This window comes from Nelusetta ayraudi, unplaced genomic scaffold, assembly GCF_046127955.1.
Source record: "Nelusetta ayraudi isolate G7.1 ecotype Tasmania unplaced genomic scaffold, CSIRO-AGI_Nayr_v1 ptg000064l, whole genome shotgun sequence".
Classification (NCBI taxonomy): Eukaryota; Metazoa; Chordata; class Actinopteri; order Tetraodontiformes; family Monacanthidae; genus Nelusetta; species Nelusetta ayraudi.
The window spans coordinates 1,376,316-1,401,183 of NW_027466114.1; the positions used below are offsets into that span (position 1 = coordinate 1,376,316).

A 24,868-nucleotide genomic window follows, 5' to 3' on the forward strand; every position below is an offset into this window, starting at 1 on the left:
TAGCCTTCGCACGCACGCACAGGACAGAACAGACCAAACAGAAGTTAACGAGAACGGGGAAATTAAATGTTAACTAAAAAAAAGAAATCAAACTATAACAAAATCGCTATTTAATAAATAACCAAAGTTTCCCCAAAATTTGACAGCAAAACAAAGAAAAGAAACCAACCAAAGAAAAAATGTTTACACTAACAAAAGAAACAGACAAACCCAATTGTCTAAACCAAAATCAAACGACAAATATCAGCGTTGTGGTGGTGACACCAACTGTTACCCGGCTCGACCAATGCGGCAATTAGTTGCGAGAAAGTCGCCGCCGCAACCGTAACAGAGGTATGAAGAAGCAGAGGAAGACGGAGCGACTGCACCCAGGCTGGGGGTTGAAACCAGCGTCCTTCCAACTCCCGTCTCGGGGCACCGGTATTCAGCTGCACAGCTGCGGCCAAACCGAGCACCAGAGGAGGAGAGGCTCCGACAAACTGCGGCTTTAACAGCCAAGCGGTGAACGCACACGATCACGCACACACAGCGCCACCTCCCGATGAACGGGCACCCGCCAGGGTTCCTCCTCCGGCCGCGCTTATGGCCCAGCCCGCGTTAGGATTGCTAGCCGAAAGGCTAAGAGCTGCAGAAGACAGAGTTCTCAACGTGGACACGCCAGGCGACAGAGTGCTGACTGCAGCCTGGCGTGTGTTTTTAAAACGACTAGTTTCACTCTGGCGCAGGTGTAATCAATGACGCTAAAATTTCACTGCAGCGCAGGTGTGACTGACGACGCAAAGGTGGGGGCAAACCCACCTGCCACACTAGCATCACATTCACTGGCAGCTCTATGTTCTTGGGACGTGATAAAGGAAAGCTCTATAGGAAGTGACCATTATCCAATAATGATAGAAGAGGCATTGAATCTACAACACCAAGATTCAGGGAGAGCACAGGGGCGCCCATTTAGTGGTGCTGAGTGGGAGAAATTTAGGCACATTAGTCATAAAGACATTGGACAAATCCATCCAAGTCTTGATATTGATAGCTTGAATCAGGGGTGTCCAAATTACGGCCCGCGGGCCAACTGCGATCCATTTTTAATTGACCCGCAAGAAATGTTCTAAATAGAATAGAATATGGCCCGCACTTCAACTTTTGCCTGAGTGTATTGCACTTCTTAGTTTTAACACCAGGGGGAGCTGCTCCCACTGAGTGCAATGCCGTTCCCACTTTAGGTGAGTAGAAAATATATTCCACAGTACCCGTGTGTTAATAAGCATGCATGTGCAGGTACACATGCGACAAATATCAATAATGCGCATTAATTCTGTCACTACCCTGCTTTTGCGCACCACTTTCTTCTATGCCTTTTCCTTATTAACACACAGAGTGCACACCGCTGTGCACAGCGTACACACTGCACACGCAAAGTCAGCTGATCTCATCTGATGCAGATTTGCTCCTTGATCGAGTGACATTTGTGTGGATTTTTGGCACGAGTGGCGTCGGATCAGCACCGCAGCTGGATGGCCCGGCTTACACACCCAGCGCAGCTGATACTCAGCAGAATAATTGACTATTTAATACACTAACGTTAAGGCTATATAGCTCATTTCTAGCCAGCGGCCCAGCCGCTCCTATATTTTTATGTATGTGGCCCTCAGTGAGAATGGTTTGGACGCCCCTGGGTTCAATGAGTATATTTGTGCAGCTATTTTAAAAGCTGCCAAGAAAGCTATGAAGTTAAAGGGAGTTGGGCAAAGAAAGAAGGTTGTTCCATGGTGGACAGTGATGTGCACGTCGATATCGTTATCGATATATCCATCGCTAATCAGAGTAAAACATTGCATCGACATGCGTACACTTTTTTTGATTTTGTTTTTGTAACCACAACCGCGGCAGCTTACTTCTGACTATTGGACACGCCAAAGCCCACCGCAGCCGTGCATGGAAGAGCAGAGTAATGGCGGCGGCCGGAGGAGAGTCTGATTGGTTAAGCGTGAAAAGGAAACGTAGCGTCGTGTGGTCACATTTCTCACCGGTGGACAAAAACGTTGCGCGATGCCATTTGTGCGACAAAAGAGTGTCGCACAGGAGCAACACCAGCAACCCGTTTCCACATTTGAAGAGCACGCACCCAACAGCACATAAGGTTTGTAAAGTTAGGCTAGTGGATTTGGCTAGGCTAGTACCTGTTTAGAGGAGCGACACGCAGGCACTCTTGATTTGTAGGAAGCTGAAAGCAAGCAGTTGCAGGTCCAGGATTCCTCTCCTTCTACTCCAGTTCCTCAAAAGACGTTGCAGGAGAGCTTTCTTGGACAAAGCAAATACCCAGGTGGGTGCAGGTAGTAAGACAGTGCTTTTCAAATACTTTTCACGTCATAATGTTACTGTTACTGTTTTCATTTGAACCATAGATTCACTGAAATGAATATAATGAATGGTAATGAATCCTATTCTTCACTCAAATACAGGGTTTTTCTTACCATGAAGACGGTGCTGTCTGCATAACTTGTGGCTTCAGCTTTGACCTTATGTAACAGGATCATTTATGTTTTAATAGTAATTGTAGAAGAAGCTGGATATTATTTGTATAATTTCACAAAATTTAGTAGTAACACCTGACAATTAAGCCTCTTTGTTTAATGTGGAACATTTGTCTCCAAGCTTCAGTCCCCTATGGACACCTGTTGGGGGGACACCCCCCCTATATAAGAGTTTTTCCCGCCTCACCTCTTCCCTTTTGTTCCGTGTACTCCGTGGGAGAGGTGAGCCTCGGTGAGGTCTACTTTTAATTTCACAATTTGGTTGTATACTTTAATGTCAATTAATTTGTGTAGGGGGCTCCACATATGTATCAGCAGTTGACAAAGGATTTTGTATTGCACTTTCTGTTGTCAGGTATGTTGTATTTGTGCCCCTTTTGTTCCGTGTACTCCGTGGGAGAGTTGCCAGAATAAACGGAGATAGCCTCCAGAGCTGAGCACGGTGTGGGTCACTCAAACTCAACACAACGCAAACGACACGATTCAACCGGTTACACTTATTCGACCAATTGTTGATAACATCTGTGTAGATTATTGTCAACTATTCTTTACTTTGTTGAAAAATATGTATGTGTATTTAGAACTCAGCTTGATGGAAATTCCAATCTTTTTCAGATGATTCCCAAAGAGCACAGGACATCACAAGAAGCCTCTCTAAGATGATAGTTACTGACATGCAGCCCATCTCAATTGTGGAGGATCCGGGCTTCATCAAGTGCAGTGAAGGTGCTTGAGCCACGCTATCGTCTACCTGGACAGAAGACCCTGATGACAATACAAATAGCACATTTGTATACTGAGGTGAAAACAGCAGTGAAAGAATGTTTATACAGAGCTTCTAGTGTTGTCTTAACCACTGACATGTGGACCTCCCGGGCAACTCAAGCCTTTCTGACAGTGACAGCACACTGTATAGATGAGGAGTGGGAAATCCAGGCTTACACCCTGGACACTGTCAATGTTGTAGAGGATCACACTGGTGACAACATGTCTAATGTACTAACACAGACTGTGGAGGACTGGGGCAGAAACAATAAAATACATGCAGTTGTTGCAGATAATGCAGCCAACATGGTCCAAGCTGTCAGGACCAACATGTGGAAACATATTCCATGTTACGCTCACTCATTACATCTCGTAGTCAAAGACTCAATGAAGTCTGACCAGAGGTTGATGTCAGTAATTGAAAAGTGTAGCGCTGTTGTGAGTGTTGTGTATATTTCCACCATAGCTCCAAAGCAACAGAACTGCTTGAAAAACAACAAGATGCATTGAGACTGAAAGAAAAGAAACTGAAGCAGTCGGTCGAGACAAGATGGAACAGTGTCTGGAACAATGTTGGAGAGGCAAAGTGCTGTCTGAACAGCAACAAGCTGCTCAGACAGCACTTTGCCTCCTTGGTAAAGCCAACCTCTGTCTTAGTGAGGAAGACTGGCATTCTATTAGCCAGGCTATTGAAGCCCTCAAGCCATTTGAAGAGGTCACTAGAGAAGTGTCCGCAGATAGAAATGTCACACTTTCTAAAGTGAGACCTCTGCTGTCTCTGCTCCAAAGAGCAAGTGCGTCTGCTGGGCCCAACGCTAATATACTGGCGTCACACCTTGCAGAGAATTGCAGGAGGCCTTTTCCAAGCTGGCAGCCAGCACTTTATTAGACCCTACATTCAAAAATGTGGTCTTTTCACACAATGGAAATGTTGAATCTATGAGGTCCAAGCTCATCGGTGAGATGCAGAAAGAACACCACACAGAAAAGCATGCCAGTGATGCCCCAGTTTCCAATAACCTCTCTGTCAGTGTATCAACCTTCTCAGTGTTGGTAGCTCCTCCTACTCCTTCAACTTCAAGGTTATGGCAGGACTTTGACATGCAGGTTTGGGCTTTAGAGGGAAATGGCACAGTCAACACTGACGCATACATCCAAATGCGCCGACACATGAAGGATAAAGTGATGGCCAGGAAAGAGGAGCCTTTGGGTTGGTGGAAGAAAAACCAGCAGTCACTTCCAATGCTCAGCAAACTGGCCAAGAAACACCTCACTGTTGCAAGCAGTGTTTCATTAGAAAGACTGTTTTCAAAGGCAGGGGAGTTGCTCAGTGTGAAGAGAAACAGACTGAAAGCAAAACATGTTAACATGCTCTTATTCTGAAACTCAAATTTAAAGCTTGTGAGCAGTAAAGAGAAAAAACAAACACACACTCACACACACTCTACACATGGAGCACACATAAGTATGCCCATGGTTGTGTTAGGGAGATACAGTAGGTGGTCTTGCAGAACTGACCAATCATCATGTTTTGTTTTTTCCTGTGTCAGACAGTGCAGTCCACCGCTCACTGGCCAAGATGGCATCGGCAAGGTTAGACATAGTTTGATTGTGTTCACTGTGTAGTGGTTTCTTATAGCTTCATTTTTCTTTTGTCTTACGTCGTTGACATGGTTTGGTGGAGCTTCCGCCTTCCCCAGAAGTGACACAAGATGGCATGTGTGAGGCATTTTATCAGCCGATGTTACGGAGGCGTGGCCAACACCTGGCACACCTGAAGCAGTATCCAGGAGAGGTGAACGAGCAGCGGGAGTGTCCTCCACACTCCTCCATAACATCTGCTGAGAAGACGCATCACGCTTGCCAGCTTGTGACACTTCTGGGGAAGGCGGAAGCTCCGCCCATGTCAACAAGGTAAGACAAACAAAAACAAACTAAGGTTAGACATGTTTATGTTTTCCTGAGAGTATTTGTTTTCAGGATGTTAGAAAATGTTTCTCAAAGGTTTTGTTTTTCATTGTCATTTTAAGTTACACTTATCCATAATTATTTCTTTTTTACAAAGTTTTTTATATTTTGTATAATTTTTTTATTGAACAACATTTATTTAGTTATTTAGCGCTTTATATTATATATTTATAATTTCTATATTTATATTTATTTAAATTTGCACTTTAAAATGTTTCTTTCATTGTTTTTAATTTTTTTGTAATAAATATATTAAAGGCCACTAGTGTCTTGTGATTTTTAACGTTTTTTTAACTGAAAAAAACAAAAAAAACAAAAAAGTGTTTTGATATCGATATCGCAATATCGACCTCAAAAATATTGAATATCGTATCGAATTTGAAAATGACATTATCGCCCATCACTAATGATGGACAACAGAGTGTGATGAGGCAATTCAAAGCAGAAACAAGGCATTGAAAGTCTTCAAACAGAATCATAACGATCAGAGTCTTATTGAATATCAAAGCTCACAAGCCAGGGTAGGAAGAATCATAAAGTGTGCAAAGAAAGAGTATTGGCAAAGGTTTTGTAACTCAGTAGGGAGGGAAACAGAAATATCAAGAATATGGGCAATGATTCAAAGAATGAATGGGCTTAAAAAGGAGTTTAGATGCCCTGTGTGTGTGTGTGTGTGTGTGTGTGTGTGTGTGTGTGTGTGTGTGTGTGTGAGAGAGAGTGTGTGAGAGAGAGAGAGAGTGCATGTGTGATGTGTGTGTGGTGTGTGTGTTCTTCTTGTCACGTATTATGTGGCAGTTTGCTCCCAGTGGAAATGTCTTGTTGGAAGTGTGACAGTGGACGGTCCTGTCAGTATGCCTCCAGTTGATCATGCATCCTGGCTCCTTGGCCAAATGGTGAAGCGTGCATGGCTATTACCCGGGAGTCTGCGGTTCCAAGCCCGCCCGGGCCTTCTGCACCTTGCCACAGAAGTACAGAAAGATCAACTCCCTGGGACAGACCCAGCTGCAGAAACAAATGAGGGGGGGGGGCACTTATTCAAACCTATATTTTATCTGCTTCAGGCTTAACGGCAGCTCCATGGCCACTCGCACAGTATTGAAATATTATTTTCTCTCACTAACAAGAGGCAGACAATCTTTAAATGCATAGAAAAAAACAAAATACAGTAATGACGTTGTGCTGTGTTCATTTATTGAGTTGTATAAAACAGAGGATAGAGGCGTTCAGAGAACAGCTGCAACCCCGCACAGCTCCGCTTCCGAGCTGACCAGCTGGGGCTCACGCAGCTCACTGATTGGCTAGGTGGGGCAACTCTGCACTGGCTACATTCGGTGGAGAGCGAAACATTTATTTATTTATTTATTTATTTCATAAAAAAAAAAAAAAAAAAAAAGACTTAACAGTTTTAAATACAGTTTTAAACATAAATCAGCTTCAATGAATTATTCATTTATTTCAAAATAAATCGAACTGTTTCACAAATTTTGTAATGACTGCTCAATGCATTGTGCATCTCACAGTTCAAATGAATTATTTTAAAGGAAACTTTAACAACAACAAAAACATGGAGTTATTCTGCAAGGCATCACCATCAAATGCAGGAATCTCTCTGGCGGGGAGAAAAGCTGCTTGATGTTGCTTTACAAGCAATTCAGTGATTTCATTTTGCCTCTTTAACACGCCAGTAAGGAAACCTTCATTTATTAGATTTCCTTTTGTTGAGATGGAGGAGCCATGCTCATCCTTTTGCTCGTAACCCAGAGGTTTCTTTTCTGCCTTTGCTTTACATGGTATAGTTTGGTGAGGAATATATGACTGCTGCAGGCTTTGAGGATGTTTTTGAGATGTTACTGGAATTTTATATACTGTAGATGTTCCAGTGGCCTGGAACTGGCGTAAGGGTGTCACGTTTTCTGACTTCAGCTGCTTTGATGTTGACGGCCGTTGAGCTTCCGGTGGTTGCGGTTGCTTTAATGACGAAGGTGGTTGTTCAGGTGTGGCCTGTGACATCACACTCCCCATGAATACATGCATGTTGGCTTCTGCTGCAGCCAGTTCAGTCTCCACGTGGTGCCTTTCCCTTCTTGCTTTTAGCTTCAAGTTCTTCCATATGGAGTGCATGTTTGACTTCCAAGGCCTGAGCTTTGGCCTTTACAGCAGCTTGTTCAGCCTCAGCCTTTAAGCATGCAGAAGATAAAGGAGAGGATGCTGGGGAGGAGCTGGCATCTTTGCTTGAAGCCCTGCTTGCTTACGGGCCCTTTAGCCTGGGACACGCTGTCCTCTGGCCCCACCAATAGCGCATTTGCTTCTTCTTGCTCCCCCAGCTCCTCTCGCTTCTTTTGCTCATCCTGCTCATCTCCTTTTCCCACATCACCAGTCAACCATTCTGTAATGTCAGATGAGAAATGTGGAAAAGGTATCAATTTAGGCTCATCCCAGTCCATATGATCCGCTTCCCTTTCCTCTCCGTTAGAAAAGAGATTTTGTACAGCCACTTGCAAATCCATCAACTCCCCCAAATAATGATCCAATGCTTCAACACGCTTGTTCATTATTTCTTGACTTTCTCCAGCTTCCAACATGCTGTTCATTTCATTCCTTTTGCGCGTTAAAACGCCAAGCTTTCCCCGCCGTGCGTGACGCTATCATTTTTATCAGACTCATGTCATCATTCATTGCGTCAGCTTTTCCAGTCAACAACATCGTCACGCTTTGTCAAAGCCGTGGTGTAGAGGACGACGGTCAAAAAAATGCTCCTTGGTTGCCGAAATGTTCTTGGTCCAGGACAGACGTATCAGTAAAAGTCTGCAATGAAGCAACTTTCATTGCTTTCTTTCTCCAAAAGCTTTTTTCTTTATTTATTTGACCCCAATGAGTTTCTAATAAAGAGAAAATGCATGAAAATACTGCCAGTCTTTGTCAAACAGCAACAAGAGAAACTTGAACACTCCACTCTTCTATGTATACACACATGACACACGCTTCTTAAAACTGCAGATGCTACAAAACAACAGTTTGACCTGTCGGAGAGGAAAATCTAAACTGGATCATCACCTGATTCACTGCAGTTGTTCACTTTGGTCGCTCTTATTGCTCCATAAAGCTCTTTATGAAGAGCAATAAGATAACAGTGAGCGACTAGCAGATAGCGGCTAGCAGATAGCGGCGGTGCCTCACTTGAAATAAATGTGAATTACCTGTGACAGGTGAAGACACCTAGCCGAACAACAAGCATTAGCATTAGCCACTAACACACACGCACACAAAAACACACACACCCATACACACAGAGTGTGTGTGGGTGTGTGTGTGTGTGTCCCAGCAGCAATCACATCAGCTGCAAACGACAACTCAGATTGTGAACTATGAACTTTGATTCGTCGTCGTCGTCTGTCTTCAGCGCCAAGGAAACAAAGTGTACAAGCACACACACACACACACACATACACACACACACACACACACACACACACACACACCCTGACACTCCTCTTCCCGGAATGAGTCAGGAGGTTAGCAGCCCCGCCCCTTGTGGTCCTTTCAGCCAATCACAGCTCGGACTGGTTGTTTCCTCCCCTTCAAGTCAAACTGGTTTTGTTTCTCAGGAAGTTGGAACCCAGTCAGTCAGTCAGTCAGTCAATCAGTGGCTCTCAGAAGTGAAATGGCTCAGGCAGCAGCTCAGCTGGACCCAGAAACCTTCTCTTGTTCCCTCTGTCTGGATCTTCTCAAGGACCCAGTGACCACTTCCTGTGGACACAGCTACTGCAGGAAGTGTCTCCAACACCACTGGGATGCAGAGGAGGAGAGGAGAGTCTACAGCTGCCCTCAGTGTAGGAGGACCTTCACACCAAGGCCTGTCCTGGAGAAGAACACCCTGTTAGCAGCTCTAGTGGAGACCCTGGAGAAGACTGGACTCCAAGATGCTCCTGCTGATCACTGCTATGCTGGAGCTGGAGATGTGGCCTGTGATGTCTGCACTGGGAGGAAACTCAAGGCCCTCAAGTCCTGTCTGGTCTGTCGGGCCTCCTACTGTGACCATCACCTCCAGCCTCATCGTGATGTTCCTCCCCTACAGAGACACAAGCTGGTGGAACCCAGCCAGCAGCTCCAGGAGAACATCTGCCCTCGTCATGATGAGGTGATGAAGATGTTCTGCCGCACTGATCAGAAGATCATCTGTGGTTTATGCTGTGTGGATGAACATAAAGGTCACGAGACAGTGGCAGCAGCAGCAGAGAGGACTGAGAGGCAGAGAGAGCTGGAGGAGACCAGGCAGAAGATCCAGCAGAAGATCCAGCACACAGAGAAAGACCTGAAGGTGCTTCAGAAGGAGGTGGAGTCCATCAACGGCTCTGCTGATAAAGCAGTGAAGGACAGCGAGAAGATCCTCACCCAGATGATCCGTCTGCTGGAGAAAAGACGGTCTGAGGTGCAGCAGCAGGTCAGATCCACACAGGGGGCAGCAGTGAGTGGAGTCAAAGAGCTTGAGAAGAAGCTGGAGCAGGAGATGATGGAGCTGAAGAGGAGAGACGCTGAGCTGGAGAAGATCTCACACACACTGGACCACAGCCAGTTTCTCCACAGGTTCTCCTCACTGCCAGCACTCAGTGCGTCTCCAGACTCCTCCAGCCTGGAGATCCGTCCTCTGAGATACTTTGAGGACGTGGCAGCAGCTGTGACCAAGCTGAGAGATGAAATACAGCAAGTTCTGATGGAGACTCAGACAAACATCTCATGGACAGTGAGCAACGTTGATGTCCTACTGAAGGTACCAGAACCCAGGAGCAGAGAGGACTTCCTCAGATGTTCACCTCAAATCACTCTGGATCCAAACACAGTGAACAAACGTCTGTTATTATCTGAGGAGAACAGAAAAGTGACACACATGATGAAAGTTCAGTCTTATTGTGATCATCCAGACAGATTCACTTACTGGCAGCTGGTCCTGAGTAGAGAAGGTCTGACTGGACGATGTTACTGGGAGGTGGAGTGGAGAGTGGGGGTTGGTGTAGCAGTGGCCTACAGGAACATCAGCAGAGCAGGAAGGTCAAAGGAAAGTAGATTTGGATTCAATGACAAATCCTGGAGTTTAGATTGTTACCCAAGTGGATATGTGTTTCGTCACAACAGCATCAGCACTGATGTCTCAGGTCCTGGGTCCTCCAGAGTGGGAGTGTACCTGGACCACAGAGCAGGTCTTCTGTCCTTCTACAGCGTCTCTGGAACCATGGAGCTCCTCCACAGAGTCCAGACCTCCTTCACTCAGCCGCTACATGTTGGACTTTATGTTGGTTCAGGTTCTTCAGCTGAGTTGATGAAAGTGTGACTGAAGTCGTCAGAGAGACTCTGAGCTGAATTCTCACCTTTGATTCTTCTTCTGTCTTGACGTTTGTTGCCCAGTGTCTCCGGCTGTCAATCACAGGATGGGCGGGGCCTGGACGCCACTTCCTGTTTGTGCTCCTGGTGACTGTTGTCCACCTGATGTTTGTCTCCACAGCTGCTGGATGTTTGTGCCACGTTGTTTCTCTTCCTCTGCAGCCCATTCATCCCACAGATTAATAATGTGTCATTAGTCCACATGACAACTTTATTACTGTGGGAACACAGCTGAGGTCTGCTTCCACTCTGGACCTTTCCCCGCTGACCTTTGACCTTTCAACAACTCATCCATCTAATCAACCTTCTGACTGTTGATCCGTTTGTCAACAATCAGATGAATGCATGTAAATATTGTGAGAGAATTTTGTCTTTTGATTCTGCTTGTTGGCTCAATGTGCCAATAGTCAATCAATAAGTCATGAAATATGCCATCAGTCTGTATTGCACAACAATGTCAAGTCAATGATCAAGTGTTGAATTGAAGCAATAAAGCAACAAGACAATCCAGACAGCAGTGGGAGTGTTTCCTGGCAGTGAACTGGTGCCAGTCAATGAGCTGACGTGACTGATGTCAGGCTGCAGTACCAGCTGCTCACCACAGGGGGGGAGGCAGAGAGTCAGCAGGAACTAAGCACAAGGTCAAAGGTCAACTAACAGTTAGCAAAGCAGCTTCATCTGCTGCTCAGCAAAAACAGGGGAAAAAAAGTGTGCACGCATGCACACACACTCACACACACACACACACACGCACCCACATGCACGCACACACACACCACTATTTTACAGAACAACTAGAGAACGGGTACTTTACTGACTCACATTGTATTTACTTTATTGCATCATAACACTCATGATCATGTGAATTCATATATAGTGATTATATAATGCTATATTAATAAATAATATAAAATATAATATACTATTATATTATATTATATTATATTATATGCATTTCTAGCCTCGGCCTTTAGCGACGTCATATTTAATCAACCCTAAATGAACACAAAATGAGCTTCAACTCTTGTCCAAACTGCACCAATAAACTGAACATTGTCTCCAATTCAATGCACCACGGTTTATATATTTGAAACTGCAGATGGTTCGGCAACTAAATCTTTATATTCTTCTTCAAGTATTACGGCTTCACCGTGGTGGCAACTGGATCTCCAGGTTGAGTTCAGTCTTCGAGGTTCTCAGGGCTTCTTATCCAATCACAGGATGCTTAGGTGTGAAGTTCAGCGTAAAGCCAGCTAGCTGACCTTGCCATCGGAGACTCCAGATCTGATTGGCTATTGCTACTAACTGCTCAGTGGTCTAGTCAGTCCCTCCGGAAAAACGCCATTATGCGATTTCGTAATTCAAGGCATAATCAGTCAAAGTACGCGTAATCATGCGGGGGGGAATCGCATTTTTCCAAAGACACTTTCGCCGCATAAATCTCCGATTTCCGAGCAAAATATGCGAGGTTTGCGTAATTTTATAATTCCCCCAATTTTTTGTTTACTTGACTCAAGCGCAACCATTTTCCTCCCGTTCCTTTGAGAACGTTATTTGCAAAAAGCGAAGAAGACGAAGAAGAAAAAGAAGACGAAGAAGAAAAACAACAACCAATCAAAACCTCAAAGCCTTGGTCTTCCTTTACCACTGTCGCAACCCCATCTGAGTGCCTGCACGCGTGGATTTATGAGACGGTTTCCGACGGGTTCCCGATGTGAGTCGTGCATGCGATTACGAACCGAGACTTTTTCGATATTTCCCGATTTATGACATTAGATTAATATGCGTTGTGCATGCACCATTTCAACTGGGGAACATTTAACGTCCGTCGCAGATGGAATCTACTGCGATTTAAAGCACATTAGTAGGTAGGGCTGGAATGTGCCGTCTTTCTAAAAATAATATAATATAATATAATTTGAATCAAAAATAAAAACATTTCATCACTCTGTGATTGAAATATATGTCATATTAATTGATGTTAATATTAATATATATGTATAAATATTAACAGTAGTTATTAATTAATAACTTCGACAGTTTGCGCCCCCCCATACCCCGACACACAAACACACAGCAACTATGTTTTATAATGTGCGTCAAAACTCCCAGCAGACCGCGCAATAAGAGTTGACACTTTGTTCACGTATGCACTTATTTCAGCATCTGTTTTGCCACCTCTTTGAAATACAAAGTACATTTTATTTTATTGTTTCAATGTATTGTTTGCTCCATTGTTTTGTAAGTACGAGACATCTCTAAGGTCTGAAATAAAAGATGAGAACTTGATTATTCTCAGCACTTTCTGTCATTTAGTATTCCTTATAATCATAGGAGGAGTGATGGCCGATCGAGGCTTTGTTGAAGCTTTGACACTTGATTCAAAAAAATGGTTCATTACTCGAGGCTTCAACGACACAGTGCTCGAGGAGGTCATCTAGTGGTCAATAATATGAAGTGCAATGGAAAGGTGTTCATTGTTTCATAGGTTGTTTGGGATTTGATTCACCATGCATTCTTATTGGACAACACTACATGGTTGTATGGTTCAATGCTGACACAATAAAATAAAAATGAAAAATGAAGACAATGTCTCTTATTTGGCACGACTGATTGTAGTAGACTATAGCTCTATACTTAGCCTGACAGTTTGTGCAATGAATTATATTATATCCTAAAACAAGACTAAATAGCCCATAGTTTAAAAATATGTTCAATAGTAAGTGTTCAGTGGGTCAGATGTCAAATGTGATCTATTTAAAATGTAGAATAGATGAGCTAAATAACACATATATAATACGCATTGATGGGAATGGAACTGTCGCCTCAGTCTTGCAAGTCCAAGATTGTCATGATGTACCACAAACCCAAATCACACTCCCTTTTTTTCATCTGAGCTGTGTGAGTAGCGTTAGCGTCTACACACCGTGATTCCTCATCAACTCCCACCAATTTGCATGTTACGGAGCTTAACACTGTCAAACCAAACCCGTGTCGATCAATTCTCCATTGACTTCGAAAGCTCAACTCAGCTCTGAGTCGAGACAACCAAACCAGTGATAGGGTTTCCATACTTCATGAAGCAGTGCACTGGTTTATGCTGTACGTCATCAACCATGTGATTCTTCCTAACCAAAACAGCACTTCTGACTGTATCATGGAGGCATAGAAAAATAGGACTGTATAGCAATTTTCTGTTTGACTGCACTAGATGAGTGTATGGTTTCCAGTGGATATCATAATAATAATAATGATAATAATAATAATATAACAATAACAATATTATTATTATTATTATTATTATTATTATTATTATTATTATTATTATTATTATTATCATTATTATTATTATTAATAAAACATGTTACTCTTTCATGGCTCGGAGGTGGTTTGAAGTGAAGCGTGCCATTTTTGTCTTGTCTTCTTAATTTCTTATTCTGACACCATGTAATGTCTTGTGTTAATAAATAACTTAATAGGACGACTTGGTTTTTTTTAGTGCAAGCTCCGTTTTTTACTTTGTTACTCCCAAAACAACTCTCAAATGGAAAATGAGTCACAAACAGCATCCGGTTAACTTTCAAATTAAACTCACAATGACTTACAGCAATATGCTACATATCTGACCGCAACATCTAGAGGCCGGGATGAAAACTACATGTAAAATATAATATTCTGCACCTCGCCCCATATTCCGCTGACTGAACTTTGACATCAGCAGTAGTGCTGATTTCCTGGAGGGACTAACCAAAGTCCTTTCACCATTGCCTGAAATAGCGAGTGAGCTGAATCTAACCTGAACTATTTCCTGCCAAAATTATACAAACAAAATGATGAAATAAAGGCCACAGAATCAAACGCACCTTTCTGCTGATTCTTGCCTGTTTGGACCGTTGGAGAGGAACTCTGTCTGTGTTGCCTCTGAAAAACGGCTGCTTTTGTAACTGCTGAGTTATCAGAGCAATGAACTTTTTATAGTTCCATGTCACCTGGATTTATGAAGAATTTCTTCATTTGTCCACCACCATATATCGTTCAGTCACGCATCAGTAAATGAGTTTTCAGTCAGGACAATTCAAGCCCTTGTTTCCCAGAAAAAGACACAAACCGATTTTCTATTTCATTTTAACAGTTCTAATGAACGCTTGTTTTTTCTTAACTGTAATCATCGGTGATGTGGAAGTGATTCAGACAAATAGTCTAAGTTTAGAAATAAAGACACTGCTCCTATATTTGAAAAACAGGGCTGCAATTCAGAATGTGATTGTTTAAAAGCAACCCTTATAGATATTTTTTTCCTTCAGTCCGACTGCAAGGTCCCCTCAAAAAAAGTTTCTATTTTACAAATACTTGTGGTTTCTGAATCGTGCCCTGACATTCAGAGGCAACCCATGCACAGAGTTCCTATCCAAAGGCCAAAGAGGCGAGAACCAGCAGAAAGTTCAATTTCATTCTGAAGACAATGGTGTTCATTTCATAATGTTGTTTGTGTTATTTTGCCAGTAAATAGTTCAGGTTCGATTCAGTACCTTTAATATCTCAAGGGAACAGTGAAATTGTTTTGTGCAACTATCAGTACAAAATTATTTCGGGTGATTAAAATCGTTTGACTAAGACAGCAAGCACTATCAGTTATTATTAAGCTAATAAAGTGTGTACACACACACACACACACACACACACACATAGATGTATATATTGAGATTGTTGAGTCAAGCATCCGTAAATGAGTTTTCAATCAGGGCAATTCATGTCTTTATTCTTGTTTGCCAGAAAATGAGACTGACTGATTTTCTATTTTTTTTTTTATTTTAACTGTTGTAATGAGCAAGAGTTTTTTGTTAACTGTTATCATCAGTGATGTGGAAGTGATTCAGATGTTAAGTCAAGGTTTAGAAACCAATGGTTCAGGAATGCTGCTCACTCTGCAATGCTCCCAACGCTACCCACCAGCACATCTTGTCAGGCTGCAAGACTCTCTCAGGGGCGCTATAGATGGCACCATGATCAGGTCCTGAGGAAAATAGCTGAAGTTGTCAGGATTCCCCCCTGCGGCAGTGTTTTTGTCTCCCTCTGCTGGTCGGGGCTCACAACGCCCTATTGTCCTTATATGGCCAAGTTCCTGTTGAGGAGATTTCCCGCCACTCTTGCTACTCACTTGTTCCTCATCTGCAGCGATTACTCAGCCTATTTAAACCCATTCATGCCAGACTTGCTTTGTCTGATGGTCAGTTCAAGTTCCTCCAAGTCCCTGACCTGCCGTGAAGCCCAGTGACTGCCTGTTTCGCAACGTTTATCCTGACCCGGCCTGTTTTCGACTCCAGAATCTGCCTGCCGGTCTGGATTTTGCAGCTCTGCCTTCCTGCCTGTGTTTGCCTGCCTGCCTGCCTGCCTGCCTGCCTGCCTGTGTCTGCCTACCTACCTGCCTGCCTGCCTGCCTGCCTGCCTGCCTGCCTGCCTGTGTCTGCCTACCTACCTGCCTGCCTGCCTGCCTGTGTCTGCCTACCTACCTGCCTGCCTGCCTGCCTGCCTGCCTGTGTCTGCCTACCTACCTGCCTGCCTGCCTGCCTGCCTGTGTCTGCCTGCCTACCTGCCTTCCTGCCTGCCTGCCTGTGTCTGACCTCCGCCCGTTTTTGGATTCTGATTCTGCCTGCTGAAACTGAAAGACCTATCAAAAAATAAATCTTTTTTCTGAAATCTGCTCGTGGTTCCTGAGCCGTAGCCTGACAGAAGTGCTGAAAGGGGTGTCGACAGTTCTGCAAAGAATCACCAGCAGGGAACCCCACCAGCTTTGTCACAGAAGGGGGAGGCAAAAATACACCAGGCCAAGAGAGACACCAAGGCCCTTCCCCCCTGACCAAGAGTGGGACATGAGAGTTGACCTCAACAGGCAGCTCAGGTTCCTCACGGAGGTCACCACCACATCTCTCCACCCTGACATTGTGGTGTGGTCCTCCAAGCCAAGAGTGGTGCACCTCATCCATCTAACTGTACCCTCAGAGGAGGGTGTTGAGGCCGCCTTTGAGCGAGAGAAGGCCAAGCACGCTGAGCTGGTAGCTGAGTGCTGGGAAGTTGGCTGGAAGACCACAATCTACCCAGTAGAGGTTGGCTGACCAGGCTGCATGGGGCTTTCCACCACACGCCTTTTGAGTGACTCAGGAGTTACTGGAGGGAAGCTGTGAAAGGCCATTAAAGACCTGGCAGAGGAGGCTCAGAAAGGCAACTTTTGGCTCTGGCTCAGGACAGGAGTTGGGGAAAGAACACCAAACCCCATCAACAACCACAGAATCAACGAGGCAAACGTCCCTGTCACTGCGCCGCCACAAGGAGACGTTCCAGGATTAAAGGAGCGAAACGTCAATGAATGGTAGTTCCTGGTTGATGACCCTGCAGCTGACCCGTGGGCACCGAAAGAAGTGCGACAGGCAGCAATGCCAAGCAGGAAATGTCACCTACCTGTACATTTACAGTAAGTCATAAAATAGCTATATTGCATTTATTTTTCAGTGTTTTAAGAGTCCTTTCAATAAAGAGCTAAATACCATGAAGACACATATTTTGTGGAAACACACCCACTCCCACATTCAGGGGGAGGTCCTCCACCCCCCCGCGAGATGTCCCGGTGTTGAAACTGTAGGAGGCGGCGACTCTAACCGGAAGGGTCGGGACTGTTCTTCGCTGTAGGGGGGGGGGGCGCTCCTCGTGGAGCAACTCTACTTCCTGTAGGGACTGCTTTATGCAGCGTTTTTTCCTTGGCATGTTTTCTTGCTTTGCATCGCTCCTCTGTTTACAGCGCATTGATTGATGAAGTAAATGTTTTTATGTCCTGCAGCGTGTTTGTTTGTTTGTTGTTGTTTTTTTTGTTTTTGCGTTTGCACCACGATCCTCTTTTTGGACCTTTTTAAACTTGTATTTGTGTTTGTGACTTTGCGTCGTTTCCGTGCTCAAATACGCGATTGTCCCGTATTTGGCAACTAAAAAAGCTGTCCCGTAATGAACTGAGACGGGACACACTTTTTTGTTGTCTTTTGTTTGTTATATTTGTTTATCTTATTTGCAACCTCTTAATCTGGAGAAATGAAAGTTTATTGCTTTTGAAATGGTGTACTTGCATTATTATGACATATATTATCATTATATATGATTTAAAAAATGATGTCAATAATATTGTTTATCGACAATAATTTGGAGCACAATTACTGTCCAGCAAAATTTGTTATCATGAAAAGATTTTCCGTGGTGTGTTTAAAAAAAGAGTCAACTATTTTAAATTGTGATTGAATAAAGCTGTTTCTTTGGAAGTCCGTCTCGTCCTCTCAAATCTTAAAGCGTAATGAACCTGAACAGCCCGAGGAATTTTATTATAGTCTATTTCCTGGGGTGCAACTTCCCAGGTGGCGCTGTCAGGCAACATAATATATAACATACTATAGCATTATATAATCACTATATATGAATTCACATGATCATGGGTGTTATGATCAATGCTCCCTCTAATTTTTCAACACAAGCTCCTTGAGCACACTGAGGACCACTGTGAGCAACATCAGATGTGCACGCTGTGGCCACACACCAGTATCACACCTGTTCAAAACCTTGGATCATAGCAAGTTACATGGCTTATTAAAAGAATCAAATTCCAGCAGCAATTTTCACGAGTTGACTTTGAATAGAAGTGATTTGGCCCACTTCAAATGAAAAAGAGCAAAATCTTGTAGTTGATGAGATGTGTAGTGTGTTATATGTGAGAGTCCTGCTTTAACCATAGGAAGAGTCCTGCTTTGGCCTGGCTGAGGTCCAGTTGTGGCCTGGCTGAGGGTCATGTTCTGGAAGAAATTATACATTTTACACCTTTCACACATTAAATTTTGTTCATGTAGTGCCGCATCTGGACCTCATCTTCTTCTTACAGGACAACTGGAATTTATTGCAGCACGGCCTTCCGATGAACCACGTTGGGTGGTACCTGATTGGCTGTGATGCTCCTCTCCTGATGATCAGATCTCACTTGAGGTCGGGAGAGAGCATAAAATAGCCAGTCTAGGAAAACACTTCCCCCACAAACCACAGGGGGGAGTCAGACCGAGAGGATCTGGCTCAAGGCGCGAGGGGTACTGCCTGGAACCGTCCCCAAAGTTGATGACTGTTATCTGCTCCAGGACGTTCCTCAGCATTGAACAACAACGCCAGATGGTCATGAGGGACTCACATTTGCACAATGTTAAAAACTGTATTTTCTTCTCCACAGGGACGCTTCAAACTCACATATTTGCAATTGTTGTTGAAAATAAAGCATGAATGGACTTTGAATGGCCTCCCTAGCTCAAGGTTTGACCAATCCACCATTCTATCCTGAAGGAGGCCTGAGTACAGTGGAGCTTCAGGTGGAGCAACAGTGCCCTCAAGAGGCAGGAATAGGAAGTGCTTCTGGGTGCTTGCGTTGCATCAGTTTCTCTCCCTCGATGTTGTGCAGTTCATTCTTTTCTTTTCACACATTTCTCTTCCATGCCCCATGCTACTCTGTGACAATATCCACTCTCACTAAGGTTACAACTACGGCACACTCGTGTCTTAGCTATCTCCAACATTGCACACACACACACACACACACACACACACACACATATATGTATACACACATATATATGTATATATATATTTATATGTATATATATATATATGTATATATATATATATATATATATATATATATATATATACATGTGTGTGTGTGTGTACATATATGTATATATATATATATATATATATATATATATATATATATATACATATATATATATTTATGTACACTCATACACTTGTAATCTGTGTTTCATATATCCACAGTTATATCGGACAAAGTAGAAGAAAGGTTTGTTTCTACCTCCTTTTGAATCAAATTTCCTTTTCAGGCATGTGTGTTTAGATTAGGCTTATATGTGTTTGGATGTATAATGTGTGTGTAAGAGCTATGGAACTCTACGGGGTGCACTGAATGGAGCCGGTAACACTATGGGGGTGTGACTCCGGCTAGAGAGTCACGGAGGCAGTTCAAGGTTCAACAGTCCTTTACTTCTCTGATTATCAGAAGAACGTGGTTCTGTAACACAATACAATAATACAGTACATTGTAAATTAACACACATATATATACATAGCTACATGAATCACAAGTTCATGAGGGATGTGCTTCCTTTGTCCTCCCTTGAGCTCTTTGCATGAGTCCTGCAACAATGCCTTTCTTTATGTGGAGGTCTTTTGATTGATTTCAACATTTCAATATCAATAATCATATTATTGTAAACAAACACCTAAACTAATCATATTATGAAGCACAAACATCTACACTAAACACAGTAACACCTTCACCCCCACTGAAAATGCTCAATCCTGCAGTCCTGTCTTTACTGTTGTATTGTATTTGGACGTTTATGCACAATCTCGTTGTACACGTTTACGTGTTGCAATGACAATAAAATCAATCAATCAAATTCTATTTATATAGCACCTTCCAACAACCAAATGGTGCACAAGGTGCTTTCCAGAGTGAAACAAATAACAGCAATAGCAATAAAAACAGTTAAAATACAGCAAAACTGTGAATTAAAAAATAAGAATGTATGGAGTGTGAGAGTCAGTGTGTTGTCAGTAATGCCTGTAGGTGTGTGGATGGAGTGAATGGTATTAGTACGTGTTGTCTGTGTGCAACAAAGACAAAGCATGACGGGAAGTGAAAAACAAAGCAGCTGCTGCGGTGGAAGCCAGGTGTGAGAGAGCCAGTGCTGAGGGAGGCGGTCCTAAACAAGCTGTGCACCGGCCAGGTGCACCTGGTTAGTCATCAGCACCTGAAAGAGACACACAACCAGTACACAGCAACAACAGGGCAATAGCCAAGGCCCCCATGGCCAGAACAGGGCCACACTGCACAGCACACTGAACCGACTCACATAGATTTTACTATCTACATACACATCAATCTGCTGCAACATGCAAACGGAAGCAAAGCAGGTGGAGATTTAATTATGTTGCTCAAGAAAAAAGGTGCATTAAACATTTATTAAACAAATATATATTTATTAGTAGTGGGACTCCATTAAAGAAAATAATCTAATTAATGATGGCCTTTGTAGTTTGTCAAACCTCTGACCTTTGACCTCTGGTCAGTTCACTCCAGATTATTCTGTCACAACCTTTGAATTTTTTTAAAAAATGAATCAACAAATGTTTTGTTTCATTAATGGCCTCAAAAAGTTTTGACTTGAATTGACTTCAGAAGCTGCACTATGAGTAAAGGAGTTGATTTTAGAACCATCCAGAACCACCAGGGTGTTTAGCTCTTAGAACCATCCAGAACCACCAGGGTGTTGAGCTCTTTATTGAAAACACTGGAATCAGTCCTAGACGAAGTTCTGGAGGGAGGACGAAGACGATCAGAACCAAACAAGAACCCCAAGGAAAAACTGAACCTGAACTAAAGTCAAAGAAGTAAATCCACTAGTTGAAGGTTGGGGACGGGGGCGGGGTCTGGCACTCCAAGAGCCAATGAGAAGGCTTTCCCGACAATGGAGACGGTGGATCATCCTACGCTGGATACATATGATGAATATGGATGTGGTGTGGGCTTCACTGCTGCTAAAGAAATAAAACAACAAGAAATCAGAGAACAACATGAAGAAGCAACAACTGTGATTGTTGCTGAGGTGAGACACCTGAGTCAAATGATACAAGTGTTGGTGAAGATGCCGCATTTCACAGCACATTGAAGCTACTAACATAGATCTACATACACATCAATCTACCTAAACATGCAAACACAAGCAGGTGGAGATTTAATGATACTGCTCAAGAAAAAAGGTGTATTAAACATTGATGGACTTAGATGGGAAGTGAGATTGTGGTGTCCAGAGAGGAGGACAGCAGTCAGTCATGGTTGACCTCCAGTGCTCACGCAGTGCTTCACTGGAAGGCCAAGAACAATCCAAGAGTCCATATGTGGCACTGCAAGGTCCACCAGTGGCTTCTGGGACGTCTCTCCCAGTAACCACAGCAGCTTGTAGGGAGAAGCAGTCCGCCAGCCACCAGGCTGCACTGGGGTCAAAGGTCGTGACACGCCCATGCACTCTGCCTGTGGGTGCAGCTTGCTGTTTGGCTCCACTAGTTGTAGTTCCGTCAGCCACCACTAGATGGAGCTCTCCTCTTCACTCTCCTCCTCATCCTCCCTCACCACCTCCACCTGTAGAGAGAAGAAGAGACAGCAGGAGTCAGGACTCAGGGTCCTTGAACGCATCATCACAGAGACGTTGACTGTTGATGGAGATGATGGAGTGACTGGTGAGAAGAAGCAGACTCTCAGTCACATGTCAAGTGTGGAACATATGAAGGTCATGTGACCATGAAGTGTTGGACTGATACTGAGGCCTGATGAAGATGAACTGATCAGTAATTGAGTGGTGAACTGAGAGAAGAAGCAGCTTGGCAGCAGATGTTGGATGAATGAGGAGCAGCTGGACGTCACCATCCTCCTCTCACACTGTGACTGGGAACACTGGACCTCTGCTGTGGGATCAACTGGCGTTGGTGCTGGAACCATCATCCACTGCTTCCAAACCAGTACTGACCTCACACTCTCCAGTTGATAGTCTCTGCTGTGGACAAGATCCATCAGTGGCTTCACTGATGATTCCTTCAGCTGGTTCTTACTCAGGTCCAGGTGTCTGAGGTGGGAGGGGTTGGACTTCAGAGCTGAGAGCAGCCAATCACAGCTGAGCTTTGACAAACTGCACCTCTCCAACCTGAATAGAGAATAAATGATGGAGAGTTTATAATGATGGAGTTTTTCCAGGGTGTCATCACTCTGAAAATCAAAGTATCACATGACCCTGACATACTTGCTAAAGGAAAAAATATACAAATTGTCAGCCAATATAAATATCTTGGGTTAATAATGATTCACAGCTTTCCTTTAAAGCCCATATCGACAAATTGTGTAAAATTTGTGCAAATTTCCGTGCAATTGGAAATGAAATGTCAACTGAAGCTGCAAAAATGTGCTTTCATTCAATGATTGTCAGTCACTTTAACTATTGTCTAACCAGTTGGTCCCAAGCTCGTCACAATGCAAAGAAAACATTGGGGGGTAGATCCTCTAAAAAGGGCGCGCAGCGCTAAAATGCGGCTGCATTTTGCGGCGGGATTGCGCCCGCAACCTGCGCCACAGATGCGGGGATCCACAAAGGTTTTTGCGCTAATGACATGCAGGTGCAAACACGCCCACGAATGCGGCACCTGAAACGGGTGCGAATGTTGCGGTCTGGCAACCTGAGAGCAGTTTGCGCCAAAGGTTGTTGGTGAGTGCGTGTGTTTGACAGTGAAACTCTGCTGGGATAAACGCTCCTGTGCTCCTGGCATTACGATGCAAGACACGTTAGTCACCAACACCTGAGTACCATTTGTATTTTCCATAGCCTATCTAAAATATTGGCGTATATACTGTAGTCTATGCCGATCTATATGTAAGATTTGGGGAGCTATATATATATTTCAGGCTTTTCAGAGAGGAAAGTTTCACTCAGAAGCCAGAAACACTTTGACAGACAGAAGCTGCTCCTGGTTTTGGCCGGCGGTGTTTGCGTCTGTAAAACTGCGCGCGGACACGAGCGCAAACTCTTCCTGGATCTGCCGCTGTTTGAATGAGGCATATTTGCATAGAAGGGGGCGTGTCATTTTGCGCGCAATGACTCATTTAAATACATTCAAATGAGTCTGGCGCAACCCTGTCGCTCCCTGCGCCTCGGCGCATTTTGCGCCAATTTTCACGTTTGCGTCCTCTGTGGATCGGAATCACCGTTTTTGGCGCCGTTTACACGGATTTTCTGGCGTCAAAGCCGCGCGATCGCTTTGTGGATCTGGCCCTGGAAGTTTTGTACAAACAAGCAATGTGTGTGTGTGTGTGTGTGTGTGTGTGTGTGTGTGTGTGTGTGTGTGTCACTGGTCAGTGAGGAGTGCTCATGCGTGGAACTCAGTACCGCAGGACATTAAGCTGCTTACAACATACAAGGCTTTCTCAACAAAATGGAAAATGTGTCTTGTCAACACCTACAGCTGCCAACACCAACAGATGAGCCTGTTGGGATGTTTTTTGAGCTTTCAATCAAATGTTGTGTTGCAATATAATATAAAGTCTGAGCTTTTCTTCTTCTTCTTTCTGCTTGTTAACTTTATAGTAGGTGTTTGAATGTCAATGTTTTTATTGTGTGCTCTTGGCTCTCTGAACAGCTTGTCATGTATATGTTATATGTTAGTGCCCTGTCCACCGTTCACTCATGTATTTCTCTTGTATATGATTTTTATTGCCCTTTTACATCTTGGCCAGGGGACTGCAGATGAAAACTAGCATTTTGGCTAATTCTGCCTTTTTAACCATGTTTATTCATAAGTTTTATAAAATTGTATTGAGCCCTTTCAAATCAAAATGAAAAAAAAGTGAAATGTGGACTTCAGAATCTGACACTACAGAAAATGTCACCTTGAAATTAAATCCTCAGTCCAAAACTAATGTGTGTTGAAATGATGTTTGGTCACATGACCACTGATGACCTGCTTTAAACTTCAAACATGAACAGAATGAAGTTTTCATATTTCTGGATGTCATTTTGATATGAATCAACCTTCAGTTCGATGTTTATTCAACATGTGTGATGAACTGTGTTTGGTGCTGAAACCATCATCCACTGGTTCCAAACCAGTACTGACCTCAGAGTCTCCAGTTTACAGTCTGGACTCTGCAGAAAACCACTCAGCTCCTTCACTCCTGAATCCTGCAGCTGGTTCCCACTCAGGTCCAGGAGTCTGAGGTGGGAGGGGTTGGACTTCAGAGCTGAGAGCAGCCAATCACAGATGAGCTTTGACAACCTGCACCTCTCCTGAATAAACCTGAATAGAGAATAAATGATGGAGAGTTTATAATGATGGAAAGTTTTTCCAGGGTGTCATCACTCTGAAAATCAAAGTGAAATGTGGACTTCAGAATCTGACACTACAGAAACAGAGAGGGAGGGAGAGAGGGTGAGTGAATGAGCGCTGCAATCTGAAATCTGACCACTAGATGGCAGGATTTTACACACTGTGCCTTTAGACCAGTGGTTCTCAAACTTTTCTCTGTAGCCCCCACCTTGGAGGAAGGAATTTTTCATGCCCCCCACCCAGACAAAATGGTGACTACATTTTTT

The 24,868-nt window shown here is 43.7% G+C and overlaps 3 protein-coding genes and 1 long non-coding RNA gene across 4 annotated transcripts in view; 3 read left to right on the forward strand and 1 right to left on the reverse strand.

Annotated features, from left to right (window-relative positions):
* The window catches only part of LOC142898371 (NACHT, LRR and PYD domains-containing protein 14-like), a 272,094-nt gene that overhangs the window by 239,375 nt on the left and 7,851 nt on the right, over window positions 1-24,868 (reverse strand). The window contains exon 7 of the mRNA XM_076041308.1: window positions 24,393-24,572. Coding sequence (XP_075897423.1) covers window positions 24,393-24,572 — 180 coding nt within the window. The remainder of the gene's footprint in view (window positions 1-24,392; window positions 24,573-24,868) is intronic.
* The window catches only part of LOC142898369 (NACHT, LRR and PYD domains-containing protein 12-like), a 487,638-nt gene that overhangs the window by 140,300 nt on the left and 322,470 nt on the right, over window positions 1-24,868 (forward strand). The window lies entirely within an intron of this gene.
* Window positions 1-24,868, forward strand: part of LOC142898407 (uncharacterized) — a 142,754-nt gene that overhangs the window by 90,474 nt on the left and 27,412 nt on the right. The window lies entirely within an intron of this gene.
* Window positions 8,562-24,868, forward strand: part of LOC142898389 (tripartite motif-containing protein 16-like) — a 98,573-nt gene continuing 82,266 nt past the window's right edge. Inside the window, exon 1 of the mRNA XM_076041329.1 lies at window positions 8,562-10,736. Coding sequence (XP_075897444.1) covers window positions 8,926-10,590 — 1,665 coding nt within the window. The 5' untranslated portion in view covers window positions 8,562-8,925 and the 3' untranslated portion in view covers window positions 10,591-10,736. The remainder of the gene's footprint in view (window positions 10,737-24,868) is intronic.